The sequence below is a fragment of the Xenopus laevis genome, chromosome 8L (genome assembly GCF_017654675.1).
Source record: "Xenopus laevis strain J_2021 chromosome 8L, Xenopus_laevis_v10.1, whole genome shotgun sequence".
NCBI classification, from domain to species: domain Eukaryota; kingdom Metazoa; phylum Chordata; class Amphibia; order Anura; family Pipidae; genus Xenopus; species Xenopus laevis.
The window spans coordinates 105,768,368-105,791,804 of record NC_054385.1 but is presented as its reverse complement, the minus strand read 5'-3'; the positions used below and the strand labels follow the sequence as shown (position 1 = coordinate 105,791,804).

Here is a 23,437-nt window from a genome sequence, read left to right as displayed (position 1 = left end):
CAGGTAGGCGGTGAGTACGGACCGGTAGCTCCAAGCTCAGACTTAGCACGGGGGCTGTCGGCGTGGCGATCGTGCCCTTCTGGATGTTCTTCACGTCTTTGTTTGCAGCGTGGAGTCTTTCGGCGTGTTGGTTTAACGGCGGTTTATCACAGCTACTCAGGTAAGAAGTCAAAAGAATTCTCAAGGTCTTTGGGGGAATAGAAATCGACTTGGCTAGCAAATATATTGAAAATAGATATTTATTCAAAAGATAAAAGCCCAAAAACCAGGAAGTATTACACTATTGCAGCCATTTATTACAGGTTTTACGACAAGGATCCATTCCAGCGGTAACAAGCCTATTCAAAGCCTGTTAAGAAACTCAAAATTGTGAGTAGCTCTGATCAGCATTCCTTAGCAAGATTATATTGGCTTTATTGCACTATATATTCTTTCTATCCTACTTAGATATTGGGGACAGATCGTCGACTTAGCGCACCAAATTCTTTGTCTTCCTACTGGAATATAACTGCTTACCAGTTAACTGTATGTACATGGTGTATTGAAATAAGTGATAGGAAATAGAGTTGTCACTGCATTGGGCATGATTCTGCATCAGGGCTGTACCTGGGCTTTATTTGTGGGGGCATTGTGGCGTTTCACTGGTGGGGCAAAAAATAGATTGAATGCTTTACTTGCAATACTGCAGTAACTGATCCCTGGAGTAATTTGAGCAATCATTTAGGCAAAGAAAATGGTTTATTACTAGTAAATAGGAGATTTTTGTGTGGCTTCTTCTAGACAAAGTTTGAGATAGTCTAGGAAGGGTTGAACTTGGTGGACCTATTTTAGTTTAATATATTAGTTACTGCATGCTGAAATTCTTTTGATTTGGTTGGATCCATAATCTAATTTATGAGCTCATTACATGGCGGTTAATGAATTTCTGGAGCAATTTTTCTTCTTCTCCTATACATGCACAAATAAAATCTATTGCCAGGAAATGAGAAACCAAAAAAAAAAAAACAAAAAAAAAACAGGCCAAACCCCTTTTTAGCTTGTGCTTATAGTGTTTGGCCAATCCTAGAGTCTTTAGGTTCCCCTGTACATAAACCCATATCCATAATGTACCAAATTACAGGAAGGCCATCTCCCATAGACTCTATTTTAATCAAATAATTAAACATTTTAAAGCATATTTGCTTTTTCTCTGTATCAATAAAACTGTAAGATAAGATATAATTAATCCTTATTGAAGGCAAAAGAAGCACATTGGACATATTTAATGTTTAAATGATTTATCAGTAGACTTAGGGCTCTTACTGACAAGTGTACTCAAAGAAGCGCGTGTAGGCGCCGAACTCAGGAAAAATGCAGCATGTTGCGTCTCAACCTGCGTTCGGCGCCTACACGCGCCTGTGTGAGTACAGCCCCATTGAAAAGAACGTATTGCGTCTATTCCTGTTCTCCCCTACGTCTGAACGCAGAAAAACGGAACGCAGGGGAGCGCAGCTTCAACCGCTCGTCAGTAAGAGCCCTTAAGGTATGGCGATCCAAACTAAGGAAAGACCCCTTATGCGAAAACCCCAGGTTTGAAGCATTCTGGATAATAATTATAATAATATCCAAAAGTAGTGCTAGAATGTGGATGCTAGAATGGGGCTGCTTTCCAAAGGGGTACATGGGTACAAGGGGTACATGTATAAGACAGAGGTCGCATGTGCATGACTTTTGAGCCAGATCATTTCTGCTGCACGGTGTCCACTTTAGGTGTCAATGACCTTTAAATGACCACTTCCTTTTCTTGTTCTTTGCCCAAGCTGGCCTTAGTTTCTTCTGATCCTGTTAAAGCCTATTCTATGGCAGTTTATTTTTTCTTGGTTTTGCTCTTGCCTGCTACTTAAAGGGGTTGTTCACCTTTGAGTTAACTTTTAATATGATGTAGAGAGTGATATTCTGAGACCATTTGCAATTGGTTTTCATTTTGTATTATTTGGGGTTTTTGAGTTATTTAACTTTTTATTCAGCAGCTCTCCAGTTTGCAGTGTCGGCAACCATGCACTGATTTGAATTAGAGACTGAAATATGAATATGGGTGGGGCTAAATAGAAAGATTAGTAATAAAAAGTAGCAATAACAATACATTTGAGGCCTACAGAGCATGTTTTTAGATGGGGTCAGTGACCCCCATTTGAAAGCTGAAAAGAGTCAGAAGAAGGCAAATCATTAGAAATTTAGAAACAATAAATAATGAAGGCCAGTTGCTCAGGATTGGCAATTCTATAACATGTGAAAAGTAAACTTAAAGGTGAACCACCCATTCAACTCTGTTTCTTATCCCCTGCCTGTCCTCCAGGACGAATGTCTTCTTTCTCTTTTGTGTCTCACCCTTGTGTGATAACTTTGCTGTGGTCTTCACTTGTTTGGAATACCTTCTGAGACCCCAAAATGGAATGGATGAAGACCACTGCTAGTAGGATAGGAGTTCCTATCAGGCATAAAACGAAAGGTCTCTATTGAGTATACTTCTTAAAGGAGAAGGAAAGTAAAATACCGGCCAGGTGGCAACCCTACCTACAAGTGATTGTATTTACTTACCTGACACCCTGGGCCAGCAGAAAACTACATTGGCTTATTGGGTTATTCCAGTGAGCACCACGGAGCGATTGCCTTCTGGCTTCTTCTTTCTTCAAATTTCCCAGGGCAGACACATACACAGTAGAATGAAATAGCCGACTTTTTGTGAAAGTTCGGCTTTTTACTCTACTGTGCATGCGTAGCCACGAGAAGAAAGAATAAGCAGGAAGATTATGGCTCCATGGTTCTCGCTGGAAGAATCCCGGGCCGGTGTAGTTTTCTGCTGATAGGTGCCCTGGACCAGGGGTGTCAGGTAAGTAAATACAATCACTTGGGGTGCCTAACTTTTGGCACCCCCAAGTGTAAAAGGACTTTCCTTCTCCTTTTAGTATCATTGGAGACACAAAGGAAGTTGGGTGTCTTTCTACTTATTTAGGTAAATGTGGGCAGCATCCTAACATCTACTTCATATCAATGACTCAGGCCTGGAAGTTCAGGTGGTTATAGCATTAAAAATCCTTTATTTGGAAAAAAAAAAAAATTCTTAGGAAAGTGGGTTCTGGGGAAAACAAATGAATGGTGTCAGGATGCTTTTCAAATAGTTTGCCGTATGCCATAGTTTATCCTACTGTAGAATTGCACAGAGTGCCAGAATATATTGTCATTTGCTATGAAATATTTTAGCTAAATAAAACATTTTCCAATAGGACTTTTCATCTGATGCGTAAGCAATACACCCTTGGCACAGGCGCTCCCCATTCTGCGCATCGGAGAGGGACTGAAAAGAAAAGACTGCGTCTCTGTATCAGGGTTCAGTTTGTATTTTCCCTTGGTCTGAGTTTCACTGTCTGAGGGCTTTTACATAATCTGGCTCCTGCAGTGATTTATATTTTCTTCAAGGAAGGAAGCAGCAGACAGAGAAATAACACTAGACTGATTTCTATTTTTGTGCATTCCTCAATCTCCATGGAAAAAAAAAAGGTTCACTTATACTAAATTGAGTTGGGGATGAGGGTTGTTTAAGAAATCCTTCTAGCCGCACACAAACCAGTGATTATTACTGCCAAAAATATATAAGAAAGACATTTTTAGAATAATTTTTACACTAGGGAACGAAAAAAATTACCCTGTGAGAGTTTCATGTCACAGTTGAAATATCCTATAGAACATCTGCAATGTCCATTTCATTGTAAGAATTTGCCTATACAGCATTTCTAGATCTTCAAGTAAATGTGGCAGTAAATTTGCATAAACGTGTAAAAATGCAGACCAGAGAAGGCTAACACACAGAACAAGGGCTCGTCTGCTTGCTCTCCTCGCCCGCGACCTAAGACTGCCAGCTTTTGACTCCCGGCTTCCTGTTTTATAAATTTGCACCTGCCCCCCCCCTTTTGTAATGTTATTGGCGGGTTGGCGCGGGACTATAAATGGAGGGGAAAGAGGGTCTATAAATGGAGGGGAAAGAGGGTCTATAAATGGAGGGGAAAGAGGGTCTATAAATGGAGGGGAAAGAGGGTCTATAAATGGAGGGGAAAGAGGGTCTATAAATGGAGGGGAAAGAGGGTCTATAAATGGAGGGGAAAGAGGGTCTATAAATGGAAGGGAAAGGCCAGTCTGGGTCGGGCTCGGGTCGAGACCCACACATCTCTACTGCCTTGTATAGATTACCCAATTCAAGTAATGTATCTTCACTGACATAGGGATGGCGTGCCTCTAAACCGGTACAATTAGCACCATGCACAAGTTTTATCATTTATAGCTGTATACTTTGTCTGGCAGTAAAACTTATTTTTGTTTCAATCAGTTTTATACAGTATACACCAATGGAGCTTATTATGGCGGGATGCAGTATGTATTCATCATTAACCCCCTTTTCCCCTCCCAATGTACAATGGGACATTATTTGTTGATCACAAAATTCACTCACATTCTCCAGGTGCAATGGTTGCTGCCAGCTGCACACAGATGCCTACAAAATAAAGACAACATGATTCTTAGTTTTCGGGTTTTAAATCTGGAGCAAGGTCCAGAGCACAGGTATGACACCAGACCCAAGGCATAGACATGAAGGGGAACAATCTTTGGTACTTGAGTTTGGGACACATGTTAAAGAGGCCCAGTGAGCCAAATACACATATAGGCATAAATGTACTTACATGAAACTGCCAGTGTGTACAGAATGAAATGCATCATTGTTGGGATGATGATCAAAATCTGCAAATAAAAAAAATAATGGTTCCTTAATGGGCACCAATCACTCAAAATGAGTTGTTCCTACCAGAGGAGCAGACTAATAGAGCCCTGCATTCTGGGTGAGGGAAACAATTATTTTTCCTGGCAAAAAAAGTTCCCCCCAAGCACTAGGATACCCTTACAAAGAGGGAGCTCCTGGTGTGGGCAGCCTTGTTGTGGTACTTAGAATAGTTACACTCATGAGTTTAACATGTCCTGATTATGAGCATGCGCACCATTAAACATGGCCGTCCGGCATAGTGTCAGGGGTGCTATAGTGACCTTGCCCCTTAATACACTTAATACACTCCCTTTGCTCTGATCATCAACGGGGAACAAAAGGATCTTCCATCCAGATCAAAGTTTAATTTGGGGGTGTCACAGGCTGACAAAATGTCTAGGATAACACTCAAGACTTATGCCTTCTAGTGAACCCTTTTCTATTAGTAACGCCTCTGCTTAAGGGTAATACAAGTATGCATAGTTCTTATAATGCCTGAGCAAGAAGGTTCTTTGTATTTTAATATAATAACAAACTTGCAGTTGGTAGAGTAGAGGTTGGGGCTAAGTGATCTAGAACACCAGATTAAGGTCCTCATTAGTGAAAAGATGATCAGTGTGGTTGGCACATTGCATTGGGACCCAGGAAATCTAAAGGCCCCACCAAGCCTGAAGATATCACATTTATTGGATTATTGAGGAAAGGGTGCCCCATATTATTGTCTCATATGGGTCATGCTCTCTCTCCATGATCTCTCTCTCTGAAATGACTTGATTCTGAGAAAGAACTTAAATGGAATGTGTCATCAGGACAGTGACCCTGGTGGAAGGTAATTGCAACATCTTAGAGTCCAGAGGATATTAGCTATTTATTGATGAAAATGTTAATTGACTATATTGCTGTGCCGGAGCTCTATGATGTTGTAGGATTTAACATTAATTGTGAAGATCTTAGTTGACTATTCTTGGCACAGGTAGGTACAGTATATACACCAAGAGGGAAAAGAGACTGGTTCTCCTCTAGGAGACAAGAGAAGATTTGTGCTTCTCTGAAAGAGAGCTAAATAGAGGAAACATACCACATAGCATAGATTGAATTTATTATCATAATGAATGGCTTGGAAGGGAGCAAAATGTCAGCCCTTGAGTTTCTCCCCAGTCTTCATCAGCACATTGTAATCAGAAACATAGGAACTGGGTTTAGGCAGAGATGTGGGGTAACAGGATAAGAGTCTTTATAACTGCCCCCATCCATCTTTTAAGGTCATGTGTTTTTTATTTATATACAGTATCTTGTGTCTTATTGCCTTAAACATCAGCATTCTAGCCAGTCTATGTACAATCATCCTGTATTTTATTCTTTTTTGTTAAAAGGTATCACTACTGAGATTAACTGGCCCCTGTATTGATAACACCTCAGATTGTAATCCCCTATATTGTTCACACCTGTAATCCTGCCCTGTACTGTTTACACCTGAGACCCAGACTGAAAGTGCCCACATTGTTCAAATGTTCACATACAAACTGCTGAAGGTGCCCCAGCATTGTTTCACTGTATGTAGCACTGTGTGTGCCATACTCTGCCTGTCCTATGCTCCCTGTGTGTGCCATACTCTCCCTGTCCTACGCTCCCTGTGTGTGCCCTACTCTGCCTGCCCTACTCTGCCTGTGTGTGCGGTACTCTGCCTGCCCTATGCTCCCTGTGTGCGCCATACTCTGCCTGTTCTATGCTCCCTGTGTGTGCCATACTCTCCCTGTCCTACGCTCCCTGTGTGTGCCATACTCTGCCTGCCCTACTCTGCCTGTGTGTGCCGTACTCTGCCTGCCCTATGCTCCCTGTGTGTGCCATATTTTGCCTGCCCTATTCTATCTGTTGGACATGAGCCGGGTAGGGTTTGTTCTGAGGGTTTGTTAGCATTTGGAAATTGTTGTTAGGGGCCCCTTAGGTGTTTGGCGGTGGGGTGCTGTGTTATCCACAGGGGAGGAGGAGGCTTATGGCATGAGCTACACTTTCATTTCTCTGGTTTAGAATTTACAGACACAGAACAGGAACACACTGTAGAGAGTTAATGACCACAAATCGACCCAAAAAAACCCATATGTACAAAGGGATAAGACTTTACAATACAGAAGAAAAATATAATTGTTAGGGGGCCAACACACAATCCCAATGTGCTGAAGTGTCAATCACTCAATAGCAAAATTGCCTACTCACCCAACTCTATAAATCAACACACTTCTACCAAATTTATGCTAAATCCACAATGTCTAGAATTTACAGAATATTCATGATCATGAAAGGAGACAGTGCAGATATATTTATAATGTGTTCTCACAACTGGGTAGACATTCAACAGTAATGTACAGGTAAGGGATCCGGTATCAGGAAATCCATTATCCAGAACAATCCGAATTATGGGAAGGCCATCTCCCATAGACTCCATTTTAATGAAATAATTCAAACATTTTTAAATTATTTCCTTTTTCTCTGTAATAATACAACAGTACCTTGAGCCTTACTGGAGACAAGATAATCCTATTGGCTTTAATTTATGTTTCAATGTTTTTAATAGACTTAAGGTAAGAAGATACAAATTACAGAAAGACCCATATTCGAAAAATCCAAGGTCCCAGGCATTATCGATAACAGGTCCCATAATTGTACACGTAAAACTAGTCACTGATAAGTTGGTGTAATGTAGCAGCTACTGCAAATTGACATGAAAATGGTTGAGAGTAGATATTCAAGCTGTGTTCAAAGTAGCAATTAGACATTGGATACTTTTACAATGGAAGCTCTTGTCTGTTTTCATTCAGTGACATTATTAACCCAACTAACTTTAGTCATTTTCTAAGAAACAATATGGTCACCATTAGAGATGTCGCGAACTGTTCGCCGGCGAACTTGTTCGCGCGAACATCGGGTGTTCGCGCTCGCCGGAAGTTCGCGAACGTCGCGCGACGTTCGCCATTTTGGGTTCGCCATTGTTGGCGCTTTTTTTTGCCCTCTCACCCCAGACCAGCAGGTACATGGCAGCCAATCAGGAAGCTCTCCCCTGGACCACTCCCCTTCCCTATAAAAACCGAAGCCCTGCAGCGTTTTTTCACTCTGCCTGTGTGTGCTGAAGAGATAGTGTAGGGAGAGAGCTGCTGCCTGTTAGTGATTTCAGGGACAGTTGAAAGTTTGCTGGCTAGTAATCGTTTTGATACTGCTCTGTTATTGGAGGGACAGAAGTCTGCAGGGGTTTGAGGGACATTTAAGCTTAGGTAGCTTTGCTGGCTAGTAATCTACCTTCTACTGCAGTGCTCTGTATGTAGCTGCAGTGGGCAGCTGTCCTGCTTCTGATCTCATCTGCTGACTGCTGCAATAACAGTAGTCCTTGTAAGGACTGCTTTTATTTATTTTTTTGTTGTTTTACTACTACTACTACTACTACTACTATAAGAGCCCAGTGCTATTAGTCTAGCAGTGTTGGGGAGTGGGACTGGTGTGCTAATCTGCTGCTCCTAGTAGTTCAGCAGCACCAACTTTAATTTTTTTTTTTAATATTCATTTTTTTTTTATTTACTTTTTTTTATTTTACTACCGCTGTAGTAGTGTATAAGTTGACCTTTTAGGCATTATTTGCCCTGTAGGCATTATTTGCACACTGTTTTCTTCAACCCGCCATCGAGCTGTGTGACCTTGTTCACATTCTGTCTAAATATCCATAATATTACCGTCTCCAGAAAAAACACCGGAGTCACTTTTTTCAAGCAGCCATAATATATTTTACGTAATCCGTATCCACCGCTGTAGTAGTGTATACGTTGGCCTTGTAGGCATTATTTGCACACTGTTTTCTTCAACCCGCCATCGAGCTGTGTGACCTTGTTCCCATTCTGTCTAAATATCCATAATATTACCGTCTCCAGAAAAAACACCGGAGTCACTTTTTTCAAGCAGCATTCATATATTTTACGTAATCCGTATCCACCGCTGTAGTAGTGTATACGTTGGCCTTGTAGGCATTATTTGCACACTGTTTTCTTCAACCCGCCATCGAGCTGTGTGACCTTGTTCCCATTCTGTCTAAATATCCATAATATTACCGTCTCCAGAAAAAACACCGGAGTCACTTTTTTCAAGCAGCATTCATATATTTTACGTAATCCGTATCCACCGCTGTAGTAGTGTATACGTTGGCCTTGTAGGCATTATTTGCACACTGTTTTCTTCAACCCGCCATCGAGCTGTGTGACCTTGTTCCCATTCTGTCTAAATATCCATAATATTACCGTCTCCAGAAAAAACACCGGAGTCACTTTTTTCAAGCAGCATTCATATATTTTACGTAATCCGTATCCACCGCTGTAGTAGTGTATACGTTGGCCTTGTAGGCATTATTTGCACACTGTTTTCTTCAACCCGCCATCGAGCTGTGTGACCTTGTTCCCATTCTGTCTAAATATCCATAATATTACCGTCTCCAGAAAAAACACCGGAGTCACTTTTTTCAAGCAGCATTCATATATTTTACGTAATCCGTATCCACCGCTGTAGTAGTGTATACGTTGGCCTTGTAGGCATTATTTGCACACTGTTTTCTTCAACCCGCCATCGAGCTGTGTGACCTTGTTCCCATTCTGTCTAAATATCCATAATATTACCGTCTCCAGAAAAAACACCGGAGTCACTTTTTCAAGCAGCATTCATATATTTTACGTAATCCGTATCCACCGCTGTAGTAGTGTATACGTTGGCCTTGTAGGCATTATTTGCACACTGTTTTCTTCAACCCGCCATCGAGCTGTGTGACCTTGTTCCCATTCTGTCTAAATATCCATAATATTACCGTCTCCAGAAAAAACACCGGAGTCACTTTTTTCAAGCAGCATTCATATATTTTACGTAATCCGTATCCACCGCTGTAGTAGTGTATACGTTGGCCTTGTAGGCATTATTTGCACACTGTTTTCTTCAACCCGCCATCGAGCTGTGTGAGCTTGTTCACATTTTGTCTAAATATTGATAATATTATCGTCTCTAGAAAAACCACTTGAGTTACTTTTTTTCAAGCAGCATTCATATATTTTACGTAATCCGTATCCAACGCTGTAGTAGTGTATACGTTGACCTTGTAGGCATTATTTGCACACTGTTTTCTTCAACCCGCCATCGAGCTGTGTGAGCTTGTTCACATTTTGTCTAAATATTGATAATATTATCGTCTCTAGAAAAACCACTTGAGTTACTTTTTTTCAAGCAGCATTCATATATTTTACGTAATCCGTATCCACCGCTGTAGTAGTGTATACGTTGACCTTGTAGGCATTATTTGCACACTGTTTTCTTCAACCCGCCATCGAGCTGTGTGACCTTGTTCACATTTTGTCTAAATATTGATAATATTATCGTCTCTAGAAAAACCACTTGAGTTACTTTTTTTCAAGCAGCATTCATATATTTTACGTAATCCGTATCCACCGCTGTAGTAGTGTATACGTTGACTTTGTAGGCATTATTTGCACAGTGTTTTCTTCAACCCGCCATCTAGCTGTGTGTATTATCGTTTCCAGAAAAACCAACTGAGTTTTTGTTGTTGTTGTTGTTTTTTTAAAAATAATGCCAGGCAAAGGCAGGCCGCCACGCAGAGGCCGTGCTAGGGGCCGTGCTGCTATGCAATCCTGTGGCCCTAGCAAATTTCCCAGTTTTAAAAAGCCAATGACCCTGAACTCCCAAAATGCTGAAGAGGTAGTTGACTGGCTTACACAGCACACCCCATCCTCTACCGTTTCTAACTTTACCACAACATCCTCCTCATCCTCCACTGCTATGGCCACCCCACGTAACACTTCCTCCACCACCGGTGCCCCTTCTTCACTGGGGTCAGAGGAGTTATTTTCCAATGAGTTTCTTGAACTGAGTAATGCGCAACCATTATTGCCAGAAGAAGATGAAGGAGATGAGGACCTTACACCAGATTTAATTCTGGCAGAGAACACGATAGAGATGGACATAATGAGTGATGAGGAGGAGGTCCCCGCTGCTGCTTCCTTCTGTGATGTGTCAGAAGAAATTGATGCATCTGAGGAGAATGATGATGAGGAGATTGATGTTTTGTGGGTGCCTAGTAGAAGAGAGCAAGAGGAGGGTAGTTCAGATGGAGAGACGGAGAGTCAGAGAGGCAGTAGGAGAATAAGACTTAGAAGAAGCAGGGAGGACAGCCCGCAGGGATCAGCAGGGCAACAACATGTATCGGCACCTGTGTTCAGCCGGCCAACGCACCCGCCATTGCCGCCAATACCGCCAACTCCGCCAACTTCTACTGTTACCGCCAGATCGCACACTTCCAAAAAGTCAGCAGTGTGGGATTTTTTTAATGTGTGTGCCTCTGACAAAAGCATTGTAATTTGCAATGAGTGCAGTCAGAAACTGAGCCTTGGTAAGCCCAACAGCCACATAGGTACAACTTCTATGCGAAGGCACATGAGCGGCAAGCACAAAGCACTTTGGGAGCAACACCTCAAAGGCAACAGGCAAACTAAAAGCCACACTCCTTCTGGTCCAGCATCTTACTGCTCTACCTCTGCTCTCCTTGACCCGTCTGAACCACCCTCCACTCCGCCTTCCACCTTGACCACCTGTTCCCATTCCCAGTCATCTGCCACCAGCCAAGTTTCTGTGAAGGCCATGTTTGAGCGTAAGAAGCCAATGTCTGACTGTCACCCCCTTGCCCGGCGTCTGACAGCTGGCTTGTCTGCACTCTTAGCCCGCCAGCTTTTACCATACCAGCTGGTGGACTCTGAGGCCTTCCGCAAATTTGTAGCAATTGGGACACCGCAGTGGAAGGTACCCAGCCGCAATTTTTTTTCTAAAAAGGGAATACCACACCTGTACCAACATGTGCAGAGCCAAGTTACCGCATCTCTGTCACTTAGTGTTGGGCCAAAGGTCCATATGACTACTGACGCATGGTCCTCCAAGCATGGTCAGGGCAGGTATGTCACCTACACTGCCCACTGGGTGAACTTGGTAATGGCTGGGAAGCAGGGAATGGGTAGCTCAACAACAACAGTGGAGTTGGTGTCACCGCCACGGATTGCACGCGGTTCTGCCACCACCTCTACTCCTCCATCGCTCTCTACCTCGTCTTCTTCTTCTTCTTACTCTGCTGCTGGGTCCTCCTTCTCCTCCTCCACACCTGTGCACCCCCAGCTCCCCCTAGGCTATTCGACGTGCCAGGTACGCCGTTGTCACGCTGTCTTGGGGATGACGTGCCTGGAAAGCAAAAACCATACCGGATCTGTACTCCTGTCATCTCTGCAGTCACAGGCCGATCGGTGGCTGACCCCACACCAACTGCAGATCGGAAAAGTGGTGTGTGACAATGGAAGCAATCTGTTGGCAGCGTTGAGACTAGGCAATTTAACACATGTGCCCTGCATGGCACATGTGTTAAATTTAATAGTCCAACGTTTTGTCTCCAAGTACCCAGGATTCCAGGACGTTCTCACCCAGTCCAGAAAGGTGTCGGCCCATTTCAGACGTTCCTACACAGCCATGGCACGCCTTGCTGACATTCAGCAGCGCTACAACATGCCAGTCAGGCGTTTGATTTCTGACAGCCAGACTCGCTGGAATTCAACGCTCCTTATGTTGGAACGTCTGCTGCAACAACAAAGGGCCGTCAACGAGTACCTTTTTGAACTGGGTGGTAGGACTGGATCTGCACAGCTGGGGATTTTTTTCCCCCGTTACTGGGTGCTTATGCGCGATGCCTGCAGGCTCATGCGACCTTTTGAAGAGGTGACAAATATGGTCAGTCGCACCGAAGGCACCATCAGCGACCTAATACCCTTCGCTTTCTTCCTGGAGCGTGCCGTGCGACGAGTGACAGATGAGGCTGTAGACCAGCGTGACGAGGAGCTGGAAGCGCACGATTTCTGGTCGGAATCACCAGAACGAACCCAGGCACCTGCTGCAACGCAGGGAGAGGTGCCAGAAGTGGAGTCAGAGGAGGAAGGTGGCTTTGTGGAGGAGGAGGAGGAGGACCAACAGGAGCAGGCTTCCCAGGGGGCTAGTGGTGACCTTTTGGGGACCCCTGGTCTTGTACGTGGCTGGGGGGAGGAGACCGTGGATGATGCAGTCCTTGATAATGAGGAAGCGGAGATGGATAGCTCTGCATCCAACCTTGTGAGAATGGGGTCTTTCATGCTGTCATGCCTGTTGAAGGACCCCCGTATCAAGAGGCTTAAGGAGAAGGACCTGTACTGGGTCGCAACGCTACTAGACCCTCGGTACAAGCATAAAGTGTCAGAAATGTTACCAACATACCACAAGTCCGAAAAGATGCGGCATTTACAAACCAGCCTGCAAAACATGTTGTACAATGCTTTTAAGGGTGATGTCACTTCAGGAACTCATCAACATTCCAGGGGCAGAGGTGCCAGTAATCCTGCCACGAGCACACCTGCAAGGACAAAGCCCTTTGGCCAGTCTGTAACGTCAGACATGCAAATGTTTTTCTGTCCAAGGCAGCGCCACAACCCTTCTGGATCCACCCTCAAAGAACGCCTCGACCGCAGGTAGCGGACTACCTGGCATTAACTGCAGATATCGACACTCTGAGGAGCGATGAACCCCTGGACTACTGGGTGCGCAGGCTTGATCTGTGGCCAGAGCTGTCACAATTTGCCATGAACCTCTTGTCTTGCCCAGCCTCAAGTGTGCTCTCAGAAAGGACCTTCAGTGCAGCAGGAGGGATTGTAACTGAGAAGAGAACTCGCCTAGGTCACAAAAGTGTCGATTACCTGACCTTTATTAAAATGAATGAGGGGTGGATCTCGGAGGGTTACTGCACGCCGGAAGACTTGTTCTGACTTCTATGCAGCTGTCCTTCTCTTCAAGCCTCATGACTCCACACACAGCTGTCCTTTAGCGTCCTCCTCCTCCCTCCGCCACCGTTACAAACTAGGGTGCAAACCCTACTGGTTTAATTTTTTCTGGCCTCTGTGCTTCAGTGGCTGCAACCAAAAAAACTGGGCAAACAATGTCTACAAGGTCAACGTATGGCAAAAAATGACTATTTTCAGCATTTATATGGCATATTTTTTCTGGCAACTGTGCTTCAGTGGCTGCGTCCAAAAAAATGCATATTTTCTGCATTTATATGGCATAATTTTTCTGGCAACTGTGCTTCAGTGGCTGCGACCAAAAAAATGCATATTTTCTGCATTTATATGGCATAATTTTTCTGGCCTCTGTGCTTCAGTGGCTGCAACCAAAAAAATTTATATTTTCAGCATTTATATGGCATAATTTTTCTGGCCTCTGTGCTTCAGTGGCTGCAACCAAAAAATTTATATTTTCAGCATTTATATGGCATAATTTTTCTGGCAACTGTGCTTCAGTGGCTGCGACCAAAAAAATTACTATTTTCAGCATTTATATGGCATATTTTTTCTGGCCTCTGTGCTTCAGTGGCTGCGGCCAAAAAAACTGGGCAAACAATGCCTACAAGGTCAACGACGTTGACCTTGTAGGCATTGTTTGCCCAGTTTTTTTGGCCGCAGCCACTGAAGCACAGAGGCCAGAAAAAATATGCCATATAAATGCTGAAAATAGTAATTTTTTGCCATACGTTGACTCAACGTATATGGCAAAAAATGACTATTTTCAGCATTTATATGGCATATTTTTTCTGGCAACTGTGCTTCAGTGGCTGCGACCAAAAAAATGCATATTTTCTGCATTTATATGGCATAATTTTTCTGGCCTCTGTGCTTCAGTGGCTGCAACCAAAAAAATTTATATTTTCAGCATTTATATGGCATAATTTTTCTGGCAACTGTGCTTCAGTGGCTGCGACCAAAAAAATGCATATTTTCTGCATTTATATGGCATAATTTTTCTGGCCTCTGTGCTTCAGTGGCTGCAACCAAAAAAATTTATATTTTCAGCATTTATATGGCATAATTTTTCTGGCAACTGTGCTTCAGTGGCTGCGTCCAAAAAAACTGGGCAAACAATGTCTACAAGGTCAACGTATGGCGAAAAATTACTATTTTCAGCATTTATATGGCATATTTTTTCTGGCAACTGTGCTTCAGTGGCTGCGTCCAAAAAAACTGGGCAAACAATGCCTACAAGGTCAACGTATGGCAGTTGTTTAAAGAGAACAGTAGATTACTAGCCAGCAAAGCTACCTAAGCTAAAATGTCCCTCAAATCCCTGCAGACTTCTGTCCCTCCAATACAGAGCAGTATCAAGCAGATTACTAGCCAGCAAGCTTACTATCATCTGTCCCTGAAATCACTAACAGCTCTCCCCCTACACTATCTCTTCCAAGCACACACAGGCAGATTTTTCAGATACATTTTTGCCCTTGATCCCCCTCTGGCATGCCACTGTCCAGGTCGTTGCACCCTTTAAACAACTTTAAAATCATTTTTCTGGCCAGAAATGTCTTTTCTAGATGTTAAAGTTCGCCTTCCCATTGAAGTCTATGGGGTTCGCGAACCGTTCGCGAACCGCTCGCATTTTTGCGCAAGTTCGCGAATATGTTCGCGAACTTTTTTTCCGACGTTCGCTACATCCCTAGTCACCATCTACATATGTGGGTCAGACCCCTAGGTGGGTTGAGAAACTTTGCAGGAGGTGGAGTCTGAAGGCCATTAAGGGATCATATTTTGATAAAATTCATTTTTTGTGTCCTAGATTCTCCTTGAAGCCCACCCTAAAGGGCAGTTAGAGTAAGATTTGGGGCGAACACTGATCTGGTGTTCTTAGAACTATGGTTGAACCTCTAATAGAGAAATGTTTTCATATATTTGTAACCTTGTTCTGACCTGTGGGGGGCCCTGCTCAAATACTGGACCTCAAAGGGAGGCTTGATAAGAAGACATGCAAAAACCACTGATCTATATCTCAAAGTCTTGTTGAACATGATCCCTTCACACATGCTAGACCTCCAATCAGTGAAATACAGATCATGTAAATGCTGCCTTACCTCCTACAGGGAGACTTCCACTGCTGGAGTCAAAGGATAATACAAGAATTTTGACAGGGCCTCTCTTTCACACATATTTTCAGAAGAAAACTCCAGATTTCTGGCATAAAAGTTTTATACAGGCATCGAAATGCTGAAAGACTCAGCCGTAACTAATGAGAAACAGCTCACAAATATTGGAGTGGAATTAGCCCAATTCAACAAATCAAAATAACAATCCTACTTATCACATCTCCAAACAATTATTATCCTCCCACTAACTCACACAGCCAATACAAGCATGTTTATCTGATCTACCTTGTCTAAGCAATCAAAAACCATACTGTTCCAGTTTCTCTACTTGAGCCCCCAAAGGAATGGATCTATGATTGATACATTTAAGATGGGCCAAATTGCTAGATCAGGCCATTCCTAAACAAACAAATGTCTTCCCTTGACTATAACTATAAACAGCCAACCATAAATGGAACATTTTCTAATTGGACCAGTGTTGTTAGTGGAGTACCGCAGGGCTCTGTACTAGGTCCCTTGCTTTTCAACTTGTTTATTAATGACCTGGAGGTGGGCATTGAAAGTACTGTTTCTATTTTTGCAGATGATACTAAATTGTGCAGAACTATAGGTTCCATGCAGGATGCTGCCACTTTGCAAAGTGATTTGTCTAAACTGGAAAACTGGGCAGCAAACTGGAAAATGAGGTTCAATGTTGATAAATGCAAGGTTATGCACTTTGGCAAAAATAATATAAATGCAAGTTATACACTAAATGGCAATGTGTTGGGAGTTTCCTTAAATGAAAAGGATCTAGGGGTCTTTGTAGATAACACGTTGTCTAATTCTGGGCAGTGTCATTCTGTGACTACTAAAGCAAATAAAGTTCTGTCTTGCATAAAAAAGGGCATTAACTCAAGGGATGAAAACATAATTATGCCTCTTTATACGTCCCTGGTGAGGCCTCATCTGGAGTATGCAGTGCAGTTTTGGACTCCAGTCCTTAAGAGGGATATAAATGAGCTGGAGAGAGTGCAGAGACTAAGTGCAACTAAATTGGTTAGAGGGACGGAAGACTTAAATTATGAGGGTAGACTGTCAAGGTTGGGGTTGTTTTCTCTGGAAAAAAGGCGCTTGCGAGGGGACATGATTACACTTTACAAGTACATTAGAGGACATTATAGACAAATAGCAGGGGACCTTTTTACCCATAAAGTGGATCACCGTACCAGAGGCCACCCCTTTAGACTAGAAGAAAAGAACTTTCATTTGAAGCAACGTAGAGGGTTCTTCACAGTCAGGACAGTGAGGTTGTGGAATGCACTGCCGGGTGATGTTGTGATGGCTGATTCAGTTAATGCCTTTAAGAATGGCTTGGATGATTTTTTGGACAGACATAATATTAAAGGCTATTGTGATACTAAACTCTATAGTTAATATAGGTATGGGTATATAGAATTTTAATTAAAAGTAGGGAGGGGTGTGTGTATGGATGCTGGGTTTTCATTTGGAGGGGTTGAACTTGATGGACTTTGTCTTTTTTCAACCCAATTTAACTATGTAACTATGTAACTAACTATATTCTTATTCAAGCAAACTCTGTTCCTAACATATTTTGACAAGGTAACATAATATGTTCCTCCTTATACCCACTTCCCTAGTGTGGTGGTACTTAAGGCTCTTTACCTGACCTCACTTATTCTTATTTGGCTTTCAGCATCCATTCTGGCAGATATCAATAAAAAAGAGAGGCAATTCATTTTTTTCCTAATTTAAGTCAACGTTTGCAGCCTAAACTGTGCTCTATGCATTTACAATATGTTGTGATAACTTTATGCATAGCATTGTGGTCCCAATTTGTAATGTAATACCAAAGCTGAAATTGAGATTATTGCGCCAACACACACACATATATATGTATATATATATTCTTACATTTTTGCCACAAATATACTTTTAAATCATTGCCACAACTGTTTGGTATGCTAATGTGATATTCTAAACTCCCCAAAACTCACTCTTCATCTCACCCTTTGTTTCTTGGCCAATATTTCTTCCTCATGGAAGAAAGAGTACCATGCAGAAGAGCACATCTGATTCCCACTCCATTCCAATTCCATTAGTAAGGTTAATTAATAGAATACAATAACATGATTTCACACATATATATATATATATATGGCATAGAGAGAGGTGTAATGGGTAAGACTGATTAAGACTGGGGTAGCACTTCTGCCTTGAAGCACTTTGGCATTATCTACAAGGAGTTTGTATATTCGCCCTGTGTCTGCAAAGGTTTCCTCCTGGTATTTCCTCTGACACTCAAAAACATACAAACTGATCTAGTGGCTCCTGAAGAAATAACTCTACTATGTGTGACTATGATAGGGACCTTAGACTGTAAGCTCCATGGATCAGGGACTGATGTAAAGCACTGCATTAATAAAAGATAATTAATAAGCATTAAAGGGGTGAATCACCTTTAAGTTATTTTTAGTATGTTATAGAATGGCCAATTCTAAGAAACTTTTCAAGTTGTCTTCACTATTTATTTTTTAATAGTTTTCTTTATAGTATTTTAATTATTTGTCCTTTTCTTCAGACTCTTTCCAGCTTTCATGGACCCCATCTAAAGAAGAAATGCTCTGTGAGGCTACATATTTATTGTTATTGCTACTTTTTATTACTCTCCTATTCATATTCCAGTCTCCTATGTATATTAATGCATGGTTGCCAGTGTAATTTGGAGCCTATCAACTGTATTGCTGAAATTGCAAACTGGAGAGCTTCTGAATAAAAAGCTAAATTACACAAAAATCACAAATGATAAAAATAAAAAACAGTTGCAAATTGTCTCAGAATATCACTCTCTACATCATACTAAAAGTTATTTAAAGGTGAACAACCCCTTCAATTGGAGCATCTTTTAACTGGACATAAGACGGCCTGGCTGTGCTTGATATGTCCCTTTAATGAAAGGTATACAGCCAGTAGTGATGTGTGGGACGGATTCCGCGAGACCCGCAGGTCGGGTGGGTGCAGGCTGAACTCGCACCCCCATTTGCGGGTGGCAGGCGTCTGGGTCGAACCACCTTCCTTCTGCCTTTATAGACGCGCGCCTGCTTGCCCCACCCCTTTGGTGACATCATTGGCGGGGCGAGTCGTCGCAGGTCTATAAAAGGAACCCACAAGTAGAGCGCAGGCAGGCGTGGGTGGAGAGAGGGCGGGTTCAGGTTGGGTGCGGGTCGGGTAAAACTATCACCAGTACAACAGCCAGTACAGCTTCTGCCCTCTTGTGTCCAGAAAAGAGATGCGCTAATATAATGCAAATACAAAATGGATACAACTAACGCTGTCACTGGATTCTTGTCTTCAATAATGTGATACAGCTGCCTTGCAGCGCTGGGGTCCTGGGTTCAAATACAATCAGGTCACTATATGCAAAGATACATCCAGTAAGGGTTACAACTATCACTGCCTTCTTGTGTCTAGTAGTATGTGATACACCCAGGTAAGGATATGGCCTGAAATAACTGGGTGGAACTATACACATCATGTCTCAAGACAATACCACACATAATAGAATATGGCCTGGCACTTCCTGCTTGTCTATGGCTGGGATACAGTCATCAGTGGAATATATCCAGCATTGCCCACTATTTATGGGATACACTCAGTAATTATATCCAGAGCTGATACCACCATGGGTGGAACAATCATGAAGGTCCTAGTGCAAAAAAGGTCAGCCCCCTCTTTCCCTGATCATTCCACCAAAACATCTTCATCACCTTTAGGTGCAGAGTAAAGCTTCTGTTCCTCAGTGCCACTACACTGGCCATGTTATGTTCTAGTTCCACCCCTAGCATACATATGAACATAAGCCATAACACACGGATAACAGCAAACTGTAGATCTTACAAAAATGTTGTCTGTTTTCCTTTTGAATTGTGCACAATAGCTCTCACTGATACTAGGAAACCCGGAATGTGGTCGTAATTCCAGGGTTCCTACTGGGGTTGTATTAATAGCTTCAACAGATTTGGGGCAATTTTAATGGCAGATGGCAGAAGTGAAATTTAAATTTGAAATTAAAATTTAAAGGAAATTCCTGCCCTCACTGTGTTTGCTGCATCTTGCAACTGATTTGCAAAGAAAACACACATCACAGTTTTTTTTTTTTTTAAAGCATTGGGTGTCTGAAAATTGCACTTGGCATAATGTGTTCATACTTGAGGTGTATTGTCACACCCTTTTACTCACACACACACACACGCGCGCAACACACGCACGCACACACAGACAAAGAAAAATCTCTACTCCAACTGCATAAGTGGGTATATTTTTGGTTGCATACTAACCTTGTTTCAATTTTCAATATCTTGATGTGGCCTGGGAGCATTCAGATGTTGCAATTTAAACCTATTTTAGCAAATTTAAAGCATTTCTCCATTACCTTATTACATTCCCCAAATTTTGCAGCATATGCCTAAAAGTGACATCTTCCCCCAAGCTCTGTACATTTCCTTTTTGTGGGCACTAATGAATACAATGTAGCATGCAAACCTTAAGTCTCAGCCTATGTTAATATAAAGACTATCCTATGTGTTCCCAATACTACCCCACACAGCATTGCCATAAATATTCTTAGCAATAAACCACACAGCATTGCCCATGTGTGCTCAATTCCCCACATAACACTGCATGAGCCCAGTATGAGCCCAGTAACCCACACAGCAGGACCCTTATGTGCCCAGTTATAACCCATGCAACACTAGTCTGCCCTACAAATGCCCATTTATTACCCTACACACTAATGCCCTACCTATATAGGGCATTGGCGTGTAATATAATGAAAACATGTTTGCTGCTATATTTACTCTTCTTGTAACAATAAAACTATAAAACGAGTATCAATTTCAATTGCTTCCATCCACAGCAGTTGTGTATAAGGGCACTTTTTGCAGCAGTAAAAGGGTGATTTTTTGTATCTTTCCCGTCTTATGTCTTTCCCTACCTGTGACCATTAATAACCCACACAGCACTGCCTAGCAAGTGCCCATTTATTACCCTACCCACCAGTGCCCTACCTGTGCCCAATAATAACCCACACACAACTGCCCTACACACTTATACACCTGTGCCCAGTAATAACCCACACACACAACTGCCCTACACACCAGTGCCCTACCTGTGCCCAGTAATAACCCACACACAACTGCCCTACACACCAGTGCCCTACCTGTGCCCAATAATTACTCACACACAACTGCCCTATACACTTATACACTACCTGTGCCCAGTAATAATCCCCATACAACTGCCCTACACACCAGTGCCCTACTTGTGCCCAATATTAACCCGCACACAACTGCCCTACACACCAGTGCCCTACTTGTGCCCAATATTAACCCGCAAACAACTGCCCTACCCACCAGTGCCCTACCTGTGCCCAATAATAACCCACACACATTTGCCCTACACACTTATACACTACCTGTGCCCAGTAATAACCCACGCAGCACTGATCCACATGCCCAATAATAACCCAGACAACACTGTCCTGTGTGTTCCCAGTAATTATTCACAGCACTACCCTACATGTGCCCAGTAATAACCCAGACAGCGCTGTTATACATGAGCCCAGTATCATACAATGTGCCCAGTGACAACCCACACAACACTGTCCCATGTATACCAAATAACAACTCACACAGTACTGACCTACATGTGCCCATTAACAATGCCATATATATGTGCCCAATACCCTCCAATAATCCATGAGGCTCCGTTCCATTGAGATACCCTATGTAGTGGAATCATCCAGTGGTATTAACTTCCCAGTGCAAGCATATATTATTGATCAGTGCCTTGTAGTGAAATAGTCATGTATCTCATAATGCCAAACAGCCAACACTGCCTTAGACTGGTATGACAACATCCCATAATTAGAATGGCCCATGCAACAACAAAAAAAATAGCCCAGACTATGCCAAATGTTTTTTACTTAATCCCAGCACAGAAGTCACCATCCAACATGGTGATAAAGGGATTGTTCACTTTTAAGGTTAACTTTGAATATGATGAGAGAGTGATATTCTGAGATTGTTTTTTATTTTTTATTATTTGTGGTTTTTGAGTTATTTAGCTTTTTATTCATCAGCTCTCCAGTTTTCAATTTCAGCAATCTGATTGCTGGGGTTTAAATTACCCTATCAACCAATGCACAGATTAGAACAAGAGACTGGATTATGAATAGGAGAGGAGTTGAATAGGAAGATGAGTAATAAAAAGTAGCAATAACAATACATATGTAGCCTTACAGAGCATTTGTTTTTAGATGGGGTCGGTGACTCCCATTTGAATGCTGAAAGAGTCAGAAGAAGAAAGCAAATAATTGAAAAACTATAAGAAAAAATACTGAAGACCAATTGAAAAGAAAAGAATTGGCCATTCTATCACATACTAAAAGTTAACTGAAAGGTGAACAACCCCTTTAAGGGAACAATTGTGAAGACAACACTATTCTAAACACCATTCTAAATGAAAGTATTGGGATAACCTTCACCTGGTGGCAGGGCATGTCCCAAAACCCGTAGCAACTACATTAACAGTAGGTCTGATCTCCAGTCAGGACTTTGGCCAGAACTAAACCTATGTTTCCAGTAATGCCTGTCTGTGCCCAAATAATCCACCTGTAATAATGGTGAGAGTAGTAGTAGTGCAATGTCACCCACCGTAGTAATCGATGTGCAACGTGAAGTGAGAGCTGTGCTCCTCTCTGGGCTGCCTCCTCTCTGCTCGGCACTAGGTGTTCTCTAGAAAGGATTCTTATAAGCACAGGAGGACCAGTAGGAGTTTTCTTGAAAGGGAGGAGGCTCCAACATGGGGATGGGTGGGGGGTGAGGATGGTACATAGCATCCCCTTCAAAACCAGGACATGAGCAACAACATATACACAAACTTACATTTACAATTCTACTTAATTATCATCACAGCCTGTCATATCTGTTTACTGCATTATATTGTCTACATTTCCTATCTGATGGGTGGGCGGTGACAGTAAACAAACTTCCAAGGCCTTATATATATATATATATATATATATATATATATATTATATATATATTATATATATATATATATATATATATATATATATATATATATATACAGCTATATATAGGGGTCACTGATTGCTGCATACTGAGATCATATAAGCCCAGTCTTTTTCATATACAGGTATGGAACCTGTTATCCAGAATGCTCAGGACCTGGGTTTTTCCTTGATAATGGATCTTTCCGTAATTTGAATAAGTCCACTAGAAAATAATTTCAATATTAAATAAACCCAATAGGCTGGTTTTGCTTCCGATAAGGTTTAATTAAAAGGAAATTTTCAACAATTTTGGATTATTTGGATAAAATGGAATCTATGGGAGACAGCCACAGGGTCGGACTGGAGCCTTGGGGACCCACTGGGGATGAAGAATGAAGGGCCCTTCTGACAGTCCCCAGGGCTCCCTCCAGACCTCCAAACTCCCGCCCCCGTTGCACGCATGCACCACACATCTCATTTTTATGAGGCAGCTGGGGGAGCAGGTCTGGGCCGGGGGGGCCCATGTTTTTTTCCTGGTGTCCCACTGGCCCAGTCCGACCCTGGACAGCCT

The 23,437-nt window shown here is 42.4% G+C and overlaps 1 protein-coding gene across 1 annotated transcript in view; it reads right to left on the bottom strand.

The window, feature by feature from the left end:
- coch.L (cochlin L homeolog) overlaps nt 1-22,579 on the bottom strand; it is a 41,315-nt gene extending 18,736 nt beyond the window's left edge. The window contains exons 1-3 of the mRNA XM_018231184.2: nt 22,505-22,579; nt 4,713-4,770; nt 4,484-4,525 (exon numbers count right to left, since the gene is read on the bottom strand). Coding sequence (XP_018086673.1) covers nt 4,484-4,525; nt 4,713-4,749 — 79 coding nt within the window. The 5' untranslated portion in view covers nt 4,750-4,770; nt 22,505-22,579. The remainder of the gene's footprint in view (nt 1-4,483; nt 4,526-4,712; nt 4,771-22,504) is intronic.
- Between the last annotated feature and the right edge of the window lie 858 nt (nt 22,580-23,437).